Here is a 12,169-nt window from a genome sequence, read left to right as displayed (position 1 = left end):
TTTTAAAGGCTCTTCTTTTTCAAATAAATAAAACAAATTAAAATTTAAAAAAAAACGTCATATTATTTTCTATGTTTAAACAAAAAATAAAATTAATACAAATGGATTCCGCTGATTTGAGAGAACGATCATGAATTTATAATAAAAAGATATTTCATTGGTACGAGGTATTTTGAGGAACTCAAAGGATAGCCGTGAAAGCTTATGCTTAAAGTACAATATCATACTTGAGAGTCGGGTTCGTCTAACACAAACTATCCATAATTTCAAAAAATCTCGTGTAGGTTAGGTTGTGGTTGCATTGGCTACCACCAGAACCTGTGTTGACCAATCCCGGCTCTATATGAATAAATATTTTTAGCCTACCATTTTTTTTTTTAAATTTTGTTAGTTCTCATGACTTCATTTAATTTAATAAAATTGAAGCCAAAAAAAAAAATATATATATATATATATATATATTTTTTTTTTTAACTTTTATGCTTTTCCTTCCTCTCTCTCAGCACAGATGCTCTCTCCCTTTCTGCATTGCACATGGCCCAATCGCCTTTCCTTTTCATTTTTTTATTTAAATGAAACTTATTTTAATACCATATTTACCCCCAACACTAATTACTATTATATCTTCTCTTTAATTTTTAATTTTGATTTTAATTTATTAGATGCAAAATTAATTTTGAATTTATATTAAAAGCCTATTTAATTAAATCATAAAATTTTTAAAAAAATAAAAAATTCAACCGTAGAAATAAAAATTTAAAATGAATTAATTAGTTACGTGAAATTAACAAATTAGTTATGTTCACGTGAGATAATGAAACTAAAATATTCCATATTTGTCCCCAACGAACATTGACGAGCACACTCCTCTTTCTTCATCTTCTATATCACCATCCTTCCTCAATCCCTACTCTCTTCATTTCCGCCATTGTTACTCAGCTTCTGCAACAATGGCGATTCCCTTCTCCTCTCTTCTCTTAGCATTCTACTTTCTCTCACTAACAAGTATTCTCACTCCCCTTCTTCATTCTTCATTCTTCCTCCATTTCTCTGTTTCTCTGTTTCTGTTTCTCTCTAATCTTCTCCACATTCCTTTCTTGCAGGTGCAAAGATCTCCACTCTCGTCGGAATCAACTACGGCCAGCTCGGCAACAACCTCCCTCCGCCGCCCGATTCCGTCGATTTGATCAAATCCCTAAACGCCCAAATCGTTAAAATCTATGATGTCAATCCCCAAATCCTCAAATCCCTAAACAACTCTGATATCAAGGTATCCGTCATGGTCCCTAACGATCTTATCATCAACATTTCGTCTAATCAGAACCTCGCCGATCACTGGGTTCGTACCAATATCCTCCCGTTTTACCCACAGATCAAAATCCGGTACCTCCTTGTCGGAAACGAAATCATCTCCTCCACCGGCAACCAAACCTGGATCAGTTTGGTGCCGGCGATGCGCCGAATCAAACGCTCCTTGAAAATTTATGGGATTCATAAAGTGAAAGTTGGAACCTCCTCCGCCATGGATGTTCTTCAATCGTCGTTTCCGCCGTCGAACGGGACTTTTCGGGCGGATATTTCCGATCGGGTCATGAAACCGATGTTGCAGTTTCTGAACCGGACGAAATCGTTCTTCTTCCTCGATGTTTACCCGTTTTTCCCTTGGGCTTCCGATCCTGTCAACATCAAACTCGATTACGCGCTATTTGAATCGAAGAACATCACGTATTCGGATCCGGGTTCGGGTTTGACCTACACGAATCTCTTCGATCAGATGGTGGATTCGGTGATTTTCGCGATGAAACGTCTTGGGTACCCGGATATTCGGATCTTCATCGCCGAAACCGGCTGGCCCAACGGTGGCGATTACGACCAAATCGGCGCCAACATCCACAACGCCGCCGTGTACAACCGCAATATCGTGAAGCGCGTCACTGCCAAGCCGCCAGTGGGGACTCCAGCTCGACCGGGTTGGGTTCTGCCGACGATTATATTCTCTCTGTATAACGAGAATCAGAAACCGGGTCTGGGTACAGAGAGGCATTTCGGCCTATTATACCCAAACCGGTCGGCCGTGTATGAGATGGATTTGAGTGGGAAGACGCCGGAGGCAGATTTTAAGCCGCTACCGGCGGCGGAGACGAACGAGCCGTACAAGGGGAAGATTTGGTGCATGGTATCAAGGGGGGCCAATAAGAGTGAGGTTGCAGGGGCATTAGCGTGGGCTTGTTTACAAGGGAATAAAACCTGTGAACCGATACAGAAAGGCGGTCCGTGTTACGAACCGGATTCTTTGATACGACATGCGAGCTTTGCGTTTAGTTCGTACTGGGCCCAGTTTAGAAAGGTTGGTGGGACCTGTTACTTTAACGGGCTGGCCACTCAGACCATCAAGGACCCAAGTAAGTTGATTTTATTTTATTTATTTATATTTTTAAAAATTCTAAATATTTTATTTATTAATTAAATTTTAAATTTTATTTCTCAGGTTATGGAAAGTGCAAGTTCCCGAGCGTCACTCTGCAAGGATGATGACGTAATAAAGAAATTTTAATGAGTTTTATTTTTCGTTTATGTTTTTATTTTTTATTTTTAAAATTTAAATTTCATGGTTGATTTAGGAGGGTAGTTTGGGCATCCCATTTCCCTAGAAGTATTAACTACGGAATGGCTGAAGACTAGTTTTATTTTATTTTATTTTATTTTTATTTTTATTTTGTTGGTAAGAAAGAAATGGGCGCCCAAATCACCTTTCCATTTTCACTAATTCCACTCACTATTTTTCTGACATCTTTTGCCACGCGTGCAACCACCTTTTCAACGCCATTTGTATGTCCACAACGGCTATTTTTTGTACCAGCAAATATGAAAAATTCAATATTGGTTAATATATATAATTAATAACCGTTTAATTTTTTAAAATTTTAGATAGGGGTATGAATAAATTTATAAATTCAATTTAATAGAGCTCGGCCATAAAATTAATAACCGATGAGCCGGAGCTTCGTTCTTTCAATACTCAGAACAAGACCTCGCAACGGAAAAGGGCAAGAGCAATCGACCTGTTCAGCTGCCAGGTCTGGAAATGACGCCAGGTTTAGGATGTTAGACGAACACGACTCGCTCTCATGGCTTTGCTTTGGGCTTCTCCAAAAGGCCTCATGGAGTTAGTATTCATCACTTATAAACTCATGATCATTCCCTAAATTAGCCGATTAGCCGATGTAGGACTTCCATCATCCAACATAGGAATGGCGCTGGGTGAGGCCATTATGCCCTTATAATACGATTTGAATTTGATTCCCATCATCCAACATAGGAATGGCGCTGGGTGAGGCCATTATGCCCTTATAATACGATTTGAATTTGATTCTGATGGCCGCCATAGATCTCGTGAGATTTGCGGGCGACGATTTGACACCAAATATCGAGAGGAATGAGTTTGGGAGATGTTATGCCATTAGCATATCCTCTCTGTTTATTTTGCTAAATATAAGAAGAGAGAAATTAGAAGCAGCCACCGAGAATATTCCATTTTCAAATTCCAATTATTCCCATTATATTCCTCTCTGAACAGAATAAATAAATAAAAATTCCTCAGTCTCTGATATATTCTTTGATTTATTCCTCCAATCAAAACCTCCTCTATATAATTCAACCAGATCGCCGTCTAAAATCACCAAAAAAAAAAAAACTAATTAATGGCGATTCTTCACCGGCTCATCGGAAATCATGACCGGCGCCAGCAGCCACAGCCGATCTTCGGAAGCGAACACTCGGCCGACGAGTGCCTTTCTGAGATGGTGGTTGATTTTCTTGAAGGCGGTGAATGCGGGAGTAGTTCGCCGGCGGGTGATTTTTTTGACGCGACGGAGATGAATGTTGTGGAGACGGATTGTACGGCGGCGGTGGGTGAAATTCGAAGAATGGTAGCTTTGAACGACGGCTATGTGGAGCCTTATAGAGAATTGCTTGTAGGTGATGTTATGGAAGCGGCGGCGTCTTCATCAAACGGTGACGTTTCGCGGCGGAGGTTGGTGATGATCCTTCGTGAGCTTCATCACGATGCGGCGATTTGTAAGACGAAATGGGGTGGCTCCCATGGTGTCGCCGCTGGTGACTATGAATTCATCGACGTTGTCAGTGGGAAAATTCGGTACTCAAAATTTAAATATTAATTATTATTATTATTTTAGCATCGAAAGTTATTCTAATTGAACTCATCGAACTCATTTATCAATTAGGTACTTGATCGATACGAACTTTTCCGCTCAGTTTGAAATCGCAAGACCGACAATCCAATACACAAAGATATTAAAATTTCTACCTTTAATTTTCATTGGAACAGCTGAGGAGTTGAAGAAGATCGTGAGAATCATGTGTGACGCCGCAAAGAGATCACTAAATCTTACGAATCTTATAGTACCACCATGGCGAAGAAATGGCTACATGCAAAATAAATGGTTGGGGCCGTACCGTCGAACTGTAAATCCAATTTCTGACACGTTTCCAACATCTACATCAAAAAACACGACCCAGTGGCAGGTGAAGTGTCGGTGGATTGGGTTCGACGATACCTCTTCCATGGAAGTCGTGATTTAAGATACCGGACATATTCTTGTATAAATAATGATTTTTTAAAATAAAATTAAGTGGATAAGATATTAATTCTAATTCTATTATATTATCAAGCTAATTATTATTATTTAATTAATAATTTAATAGCTAATTAATTATCATTGAGGTTACTAATTTGATTTATAATTATTAGTAATTAATTAAAAAATATATAGATACATTTTTCATTATTATTATTTTTTTTCAACGTTATTTTGTAATTAATATGAAAAATATTACCTATGTAATTATTATTGGCGGTCTCTAAATTTATAAATTTATTATTATTGCCCAATATTTCGAAAAAGAAAATAAGAAAAAAAAAAAAAAAAAAAAAAAAAAAAAAAAAAAAAAGAGGAAAGAGATCCCCCGCCAAATTCCTCGGGATGGTTGAAAATGGCGGCTTCGCGGCTTCACTTCACTGCAAGCAGTGTAGGATGAACACTGCTGAAGATTCTCCATTATCTTCATCTTTATGCCCTTCTGATTCTTCCTTCTCAGTTTGTAATTCTTATCTTCATAAAATGCGATCCCAAACCTCAACAAACGAAGTCGGTGTCGGGTTAGACTACGATCCTGATCGCTTGCTGAAGCCCTTAGAAACGACGCAATCTCTCCACCATGAGCAACCGACCTGAACGTGGGAAGGATAATCCCTATGTTCAATTCTCTGCTGCCTCATCATCATCTGCTCAACCTGGGAAGCGTTCGTCTTCTTTAACTCTAATCCATTCCGTTCTCTCTGTGATGATTTAGGGTTTTGATTTGTTCTTTTGAAATTTTGGATTATGTTCAGGTGATAAGATGTGGGATACGTTAGGTCGCTGCGGGAAGATGTTGGAAGATTATGGAAAAATGGCAGGGGAGGCTGTAGGAAACGTCTGGCATCACAGTTAGTTTTTTTTCCTCGATCAAATTTTATTTTCAATCGAACTTTCGTTTTCAGTAAGAAATTTGTTACTTCATGCTGAAAATCTTAATATATTATTCAATAATTTCCTTTGTATTTGCGTAGTTTCTCTGTTCTTCATCAAATTTGCTCCTTCATGCCGAAAATCCTTATATATTGTTCAATAATTTCCTTTGTATTTGCATAGGATTTATTTAAGCTTCCGATGAACTGATTCAATTAGTGAAATAGTTCCTGCTTGATCAGGTTTCTTTGAGTGAACTTGGTGATACCAAAGTCATGTTGATGAACTTCCATGTTTGTGTCTAATCGGTCTAAGGTTAATAACTTGTTAGACATTTATGTTTGTGTTTAATAGATTCCCGAATTTCAAGAACTATCTACATGGTTTTTAAACTTTCAATTTCGTGTTTAATAGGTCTTAAAACTTGTAACTTTGTGTCTAACTTTCAAATTTTAGCCGACATATTCACCATTATTTAAATTTGACTAACCTATTATACATAAAATTAGATGTTTTTGTCCAATAGAACATTAAACTTTTGATTTTACGTCCAATAGGTCTTTGAACTTATTGAATAAGCTCAGAACTAATTAGACACAAAATTAAAGGCTTAAGGACTTATTAGACGCTTTTTAAAAGGAGTTTGACACAAATGGATAATATCACCATTTGGGTGGCATCTAATAGAACTGAGAAAGAACATGTACGAATGAGTCGATTTTGTTTTGGGAGGGCCGCTAATGTTCTTTCTATATTGCTTGCTTCCTTGAGTGTTGATTCTTATTGCGCTTAGATGCATGCCAAGATGTATTAGCTCCTAATGTAAATATGTTTTGACAGTAAAAGTTAGTCCAAGCATTGCTGATGCTGCAAAGGCCCGGCTTGTCCAAGGGACAAAATTACTTGCCGAAGGAGGACCTGAAGGAGTATTCCAGAGTACGTTTGGTGTTCTTCCTGGAGAGAAATACTTGCACTCGTATGCTTGCTATCTGTATGCCCCCTCTGGCCCTGTTAATGGGACTCTTTACATATCCACAAAAAGACTGGCTTTCTGTAGTGAATCCCCTGTCGGTAACTCTCCATCTCCTGGCCAGCCACAGAGTGCCTACTACAAGGTATGGTTAACCCATTTATTGGGGACGCTTAAGTTGTGATATAACTAAAAATGAAGTATTTTTGAAATTTATATCAAAGTTTAGTTACTTTTACCTTTCGCATTTTCAGCATGGATTTGAGTGGATTACTATAAAGCTTCTTGCATAACAAGCATTAAAATGTGTTCTTGACCGTGCTTTTTTTTTGGCACGAGTACAATTGGGATATATGTCAAATTCTGGATAAAAACATGAAATCTACCGGCCTCAGATGTTAAGATGAATTTTAACCATATGAAATCTACTTGGACTACATGCGGGACAAATCCATTGGAAATAGATGGTGTGAGTTTGTCAAAGCTGGTTCAACAAGCTGCCAATTGGTAGTATGAGAGGTTGCCACTTGGGGCCTATAGATTCCATATCTACTCGAGTACAGAATAACACAATTTAGTGACTAGGAGTGTAGGGAGAGCCTGTTGCGCCTTGTTTTTGTTTGACCGGCTTATCCTCTTTCGAGAAGCAAGCTCCCTCTGGTTGTCCAGTCCTTGGACGGCTCTCGGTTTTTGCGCATGTTGGGAGATTAGGTGACAGTTTCAAGACTCGAAAGCTTGACACTATTTCTTTGAGTAAAGGGTTTTTTTCTTTACTAGTCAAGGGGTAAGGTAGGACGTATCTTAGGCCATTTTCCCCTTACAATGATTCTCGGTCCTCTACTGAAGTCAATGGTATGCCTAAACTATGGGATCACGAGTCCTAGTTGGTTAGAAGCTTGCCTGATAATTTTGGCCAACCCCCAATCCACTTCCACAACACCTGGTTAAAGGTGATACAATAATCATATATGATCCAAGTAAAAGAAGATAGTAAACTGCTTTGAAGGAGTCTAGACTCGAAATTGGATTATTTTTTAGAAACCCTGACTTCTTGAAGTTGGCTTCAAACTACCAGAAATTTCTTCATAGTTCTTACTGAGTTCATGGTTTGCAAAATCGAAAAATCAAAACTTAGCTGATAAATTGAAATGAAAATTTACCATAAGAAAAGGCGTTCTGAGCCCTGGATCTTGTTTAGCTACTCCAATTATGTTGCAGAGATTAGAAATTGATTTGCATCTATTCCTCTTAGATATCTGAACAATGTTGACCTGAATTAATTGGAATGTTGGCAGAATGAATCTTTAGCTTAGCTATGGGATTTTCTTAGCACTTAACTATTTAGAGCCATCTCTCAAGCATGTTTATCAATTTGTAGGTGGTGATAGATCTGAATCGCCTGGCAACAGCCCACCCTTCTCCAAATCTTCTCAACCCCTCAGAAAAAGACATTCACATAGTCACAAAGGATGGGTATGAGTTCTGGTTCGTAGGATTTTTATCGTTCAGCAGTGCTCTGAAGAGTTTAAACGAGGCACTAAAGCACTCCCATGCCCAGTTTGGATGAACTCAAATGATCTCATCATGCCTTTGTCTTGTTACTTATAGTGTGCTTGCTTTTGTTCTAATAAGATGTTGCAGTTTATTGGATGTGTGTCTTGAAAAAGCTGTGTACGTTATGGTGGTGGACATAAAATAAGGGTTCCTTTAACTTCAACAATACTTTGTAAATCTTGTAGAAACCATGCCTTTTGGACTTGTGAATTGATCATTTGTTTTGCCCTCTCTTTGAAACTTTGGTGGATGATTTTGGAGATGGAAATGGTGTATATGCTTCCTCATGTTAACTTCCTTACATTTTTTTTGGCTAATCCTTTAGTCTGATAGTCTGATCGTATCAGGGTCGTATGCTTCGAACAAAAAGGTTCGTCGTACAATTTTGGCAACTACAAAAATCAATGAGTATCTGCCTCAATATGGTTTAAAAATTTATATTAGATACAAAATTTTAATTTTTAGTGTTATTTACTCAATATAGTTTTTAAAATATTAAAGATATCAATTATTAACTTTTCATACTTTCTTATTGAAATCATGAAGTTCTCAAGAAAACTGGCATCCCCATAAACACAAAAGCCTGGCCAAATTCCTTCCGTCGAACTAGGTGGGCTTTTCATGGCTACTAACAATGAAGTTCTCTTTCCCCTGTTTTCTGTATCCCTCTAGCTCAACCATGGCTACACTCACTACCATCGTTCTTTGAATCGTTTTCTCGGTGAACCAATGCTTCCAGAGTTTCTATCATGATCAAAGAAATCATCTCAAGTATTGCCGATTGGTGGTCGAAGAAATTCTCACTTGAATGGATTTTATTTCATTCACTGAGTTCTTTAATGCTGAAAGAAGCCGTGCAGCAGCTCGTTTCATGTCGTTGGTTGTCGGTAAGATTCCCCAATAACTACGTCATCATCTTCACAGTGTTTTGATTCTCAATCCTGATTATGATCTTCTTAAAACCGAGACCCATCGTCTTCGTCATCGTCTGCTTCTGCATTTCTAAATGGGGAAATTTTGCTTTCTCCTGCTATGCACTTAAGGTGTTTGTAATAATTCCTCTGTGAATGCTGATGCTCTCTTTTTTGTCCATTTCCAATAGGTAGCGTGTTTGTAATAACACCAGGTGCGTTGAGGCTGCAGCAGATAGCGTCTGGAATCATTGTCAGTTCTTTTCTCAATTCAATTTCTTTTCTGAATGTGTTGGTTTTTACCCAAGAATCTAACAAGATGTAAACACACAAACTAAAGGTTCGAAATCAATTGCATTAACAAACAGATCAAAACACACCAACTAAAGCTTTGAAATCAATTGCATTAACAAACAGATCAAAACACACAAACTAAAGCTTCGAAATCAATTGCATTAACAAACAGATCAACTTGTTGGCTTTTATAGCGACTAACAACTTTACAAAGCATAAAATTAGCCATAGGAAAAACAACCACCTTAGTGGTTCTACCATTCCTAGAGAAGTGGACATCAACCTAGAGAAAAGGTCTAGTATGACCATTTTTAACACAAGAAACCCATTGCTTCACTTTGATATTGAAATAAGATTTAATTCTCTCATCTCTTTGACATAACTGGTAAAGCTTTCAGTGAATTTGTTCTAAACAATTAAAAGAGTTTCTTTCTGTATAGCAATAGTTTCGGATTTCCCTTAAGTTGTCATTGAGCCCCAAACAATTAATGATAACTTCAAATATCAAATGACATGTTAGAAGTTCAAACAAAACCAAGAGTTTGTTTGTTCCTTTTGGCGTTTCTAGAATAATGAATTTGAGCCAACGTGAGCATAGCTCATCAATTGAACAGGCATACTATAGCAGCCCATGCTCAGATTAGGAATCCAAATTCAGCACCTAATGGCCTTAGCATTCCCCTACATCTCCCACGACATGGTCACATTACTTACTTCTCTCTTCTAAAAGCGAAGACTATCTCCACAAACAAACACGAGCCCTTCCAACATGTTTTGTCCTCACTACCTGCATCCTAGGAAAATTTCTAGGAGGTCAGCTAACATAAAACTAGTCCAAACAAAGTACGCTTAACTATGAAGTAGTACTTATGATTGAGCCACCGAAAAAGAAGGTGCACCTTGTTTGTATAGGTAGAGACTTTCACTTCTTTTAAGTCTTTCTTAGTCATCCTATCCTCAGGATCGCTCTCATTAGAACATGGTCTTGGTTTAATTATGTACTCCTTTACTCAGAGCTAAAAGGTCATGAAATCTCTACTCAACATATTATTAAACTAGAAAAATAAATAAATAACTAACCCTGAATTTTTATCCATGATTGATGTCTTCTCAAGCTTATTATGTTCTAACCTACCATATATGTTTCTCCAACAGTTAGTTCTAGTGTCACTGATGCAGCCATGGTCAGGCTTCATCAATGGGCGAAGTTACTTACAGAACGTGACTATGAAAAAGTGTTCCAGCAGACGTTTGGTTTTACTGATGGAGACAAATACTTGGGCCTTTGCTTGCGTCTGAACACTTCCTCTGGGCCTGTAAATGGGACTCTATACATATCCACAAAAATGGTGGCCTTCTATAGTAAGTTTCCTCTTCGTCACTCTTCGTCTCCTGGCCAGCCACAGTGGATCCATGACAGGGTATGTCTGACCCTATTATTCTTGAAAATATTTTTCTCTGATGAATCTGAAACAGAATTGGATATGGAATTTAGGCCATATTTGGTAACGTAAAACAAAATGGTGTAAGAGTACTAATAGGAGTTATGTTAGGAATGTTAGTAGAATAGTAGCAAGGGCATAGCAATAATTAATTAGGGGTGTCTTGGCTGTAAATAGAGGGAGTTAGGGACCGTAGAAGAGGGATCATTCTGGGACTTAGGAGGGAGATTACCCTCTTAAAAGGCTCTTATATGGTAGTTTCTCTTTGATATTGCAATATTTTAGTATCTTGTGTTTTCTGTGTTTGGGTACCTAACAAATGGTTATCTAAATATTTGCTTCTCGTGTTTGATGTGTTTTTTGAATTTTGAAGAAAAAATAAGCTTGAATGGATACAGAACTACTCATATGTTTGAGAGTCTGAGACTCTCTAGAAAAAGTTACTACTGGCAACTGTCACTAATCAAGTCCCCACCTACATTTACTTTTCTCATCTAACTCGTAGTGAGGGCCATGTTTCTTTCACTTCCAAAAGATCTTGTTCTAATACTTGTTAGCGAGCTAGATTGTGCACCTTGAAGTCTCACGAGACAATCACCTAACCCTACTACATATAGTTACCAAGATATCGTAAAGAATATTAAATCATAGGTAGGTGGCTAGCATGACTTGAAATCAAAAGATAGTAACTAGTTGGTGGCCGAGTTTGTCTGTAGAATTATTCTCTGAACTTGCATTAGTGTGGTTATCTTTTATTTCGACATTTTTCCCCCTCTTTCTTTTTCTTTTCCATTTCGTTACTTGTGATAGAAAATAATTGAAGTCCAAATCCATAAACATTCAAGAACAACAAGCCTTCAAATTCAAGAATAGTTATGAAAAGATTTGTGCATATAAGAAAACTAAAATCATATGAGACAAGAGAGAAACATCTAGATTTTTGACATGGATCTGGATCCGAATCTGTGAGGATTAAAGTAATGTGTTTACGATCTTCCTCAAGAATATAACTTGGACTTAAACTGAAAAAACATAGTATATTAGGGACTACGTCTCTAGTGGAATGGTATTATTCCTACTGGCCTTCCATAATCTTCTAATCGGATCACTTGAGCCCATAATTCAGTGCCATTTACTACACCCATTAAATACTCTAATATAATTTTCCTTTATTTGATACCCACTTTGAATTAAACAATAAATTGGGCACCGTGGCATCAATGACAATAGGTGGAGGAACTGAAAATGTAAGGATGCAGTGTCTGATCTGCCAGTAGGATACCATTGATGGAGTGTCAGTTCACAGAAACCATAAGCTCTGATGTGCAGGAACACGTTCTTGATTCCATGAGTAATAAATGAAACCATTTAAAGAGTGAAACAAGAGTTTGCAGCTTTATAAAACTCATTCTTGGACATCCGTCAATTAATACATCCTGAACAGACACCCCCCCCCCCCCCCCCCCC

At 37.7% G+C, this 12,169-nt stretch overlaps 4 protein-coding genes across 6 annotated transcripts in view; all 4 read left to right on the top strand.

The window, feature by feature from the left end:
- The first annotated feature begins 848 nt into the window (after nt 1–848).
- LOC111794711 (probable glucan endo-1,3-beta-glucosidase A6) lies at nt 849–2,790 on the top strand. Its single transcript, XM_023676824.1, has 3 exons — nt 849–1,005; nt 1,104–2,402; nt 2,489–2,790. The coding sequence occupies exons 1-3, from the start codon at nt 951–953 to the stop codon at nt 2,530–2,532; spliced, it is 1,398 nt and encodes a 465-aa protein (XP_023532592.1). The 5' UTR covers nt 849–950; the 3' UTR covers nt 2,533–2,790.
- Nucleotides 2,791–3,709: 919 nt separating this feature from the next.
- Nucleotides 3,710–4,603, top strand: LOC111796130. 2 transcript variants are annotated; one of them, XM_023678840.1, is made up of 2 exons: nt 3,710–4,156; nt 4,349–4,603. In XM_023678840.1, the coding sequence occupies exons 1-2, from the start codon at nt 3,801–3,803 to the stop codon at nt 4,350–4,352; spliced, it is 360 nt and encodes a 119-aa protein (XP_023534608.1). In that variant the 5' UTR covers nt 3,710–3,800; the 3' UTR covers nt 4,353–4,603. The 2 variants fall into 2 exon arrangements, with proteins under 2 accessions (XP_023534608.1, XP_023534607.1); XM_023678839.1 differs by having other exon boundaries at nt 4,245–4,603.
- Nucleotides 4,604–4,995: 392 nt separating this feature from the next.
- On the top strand, nt 4,996–8,317 carry LOC111795524 (GEM-like protein 2). 2 transcript variants are annotated; one of them, XM_023678003.1, is made up of 4 exons: nt 4,996–5,317; nt 5,414–5,509; nt 6,372–6,646; nt 7,880–8,317. In XM_023678003.1, exons 1-4 carry the CDS (start codon nt 5,239–5,241, stop codon nt 8,066–8,068), a joined length of 639 nt encoding a protein of 212 aa, XP_023533771.1. In that variant the 5' UTR covers nt 4,996–5,238; the 3' UTR covers nt 8,069–8,317. The 2 variants fall into 2 exon arrangements, with proteins under 2 accessions (XP_023533771.1, XP_023533770.1); XM_023678002.1 differs by having other exon boundaries at nt 4,997–5,323.
- Nucleotides 8,318–8,804: 487 nt separating this feature from the next.
- LOC111794963 (GLABRA2 expression modulator-like) overlaps nt 8,805–12,169 on the top strand; it is a 4,570-nt gene continuing 1,205 nt past the window's right edge. Inside the window, exons 1-3 of the mRNA XM_023677182.1 lie at nt 8,805–8,942; nt 9,162–9,219; nt 10,416–10,681. Coding sequence (XP_023532950.1) covers nt 8,805–8,942; nt 9,162–9,219; nt 10,416–10,681 — 462 coding nt within the window. The remainder of the gene's footprint in view (nt 8,943–9,161; nt 9,220–10,415; nt 10,682–12,169) is intronic.

Source organism: Cucurbita pepo, chromosome LG05 (assembly GCF_002806865.2).
Source record: "Cucurbita pepo subsp. pepo cultivar mu-cu-16 chromosome LG05, ASM280686v2, whole genome shotgun sequence".
NCBI classification, from domain to species: Eukaryota; Viridiplantae; Streptophyta; class Magnoliopsida; order Cucurbitales; family Cucurbitaceae; genus Cucurbita; species Cucurbita pepo.
The sequence above is the reverse complement of the archived record's forward strand: the minus strand, read 5'-3'. Positions and strand labels throughout refer to the sequence as shown.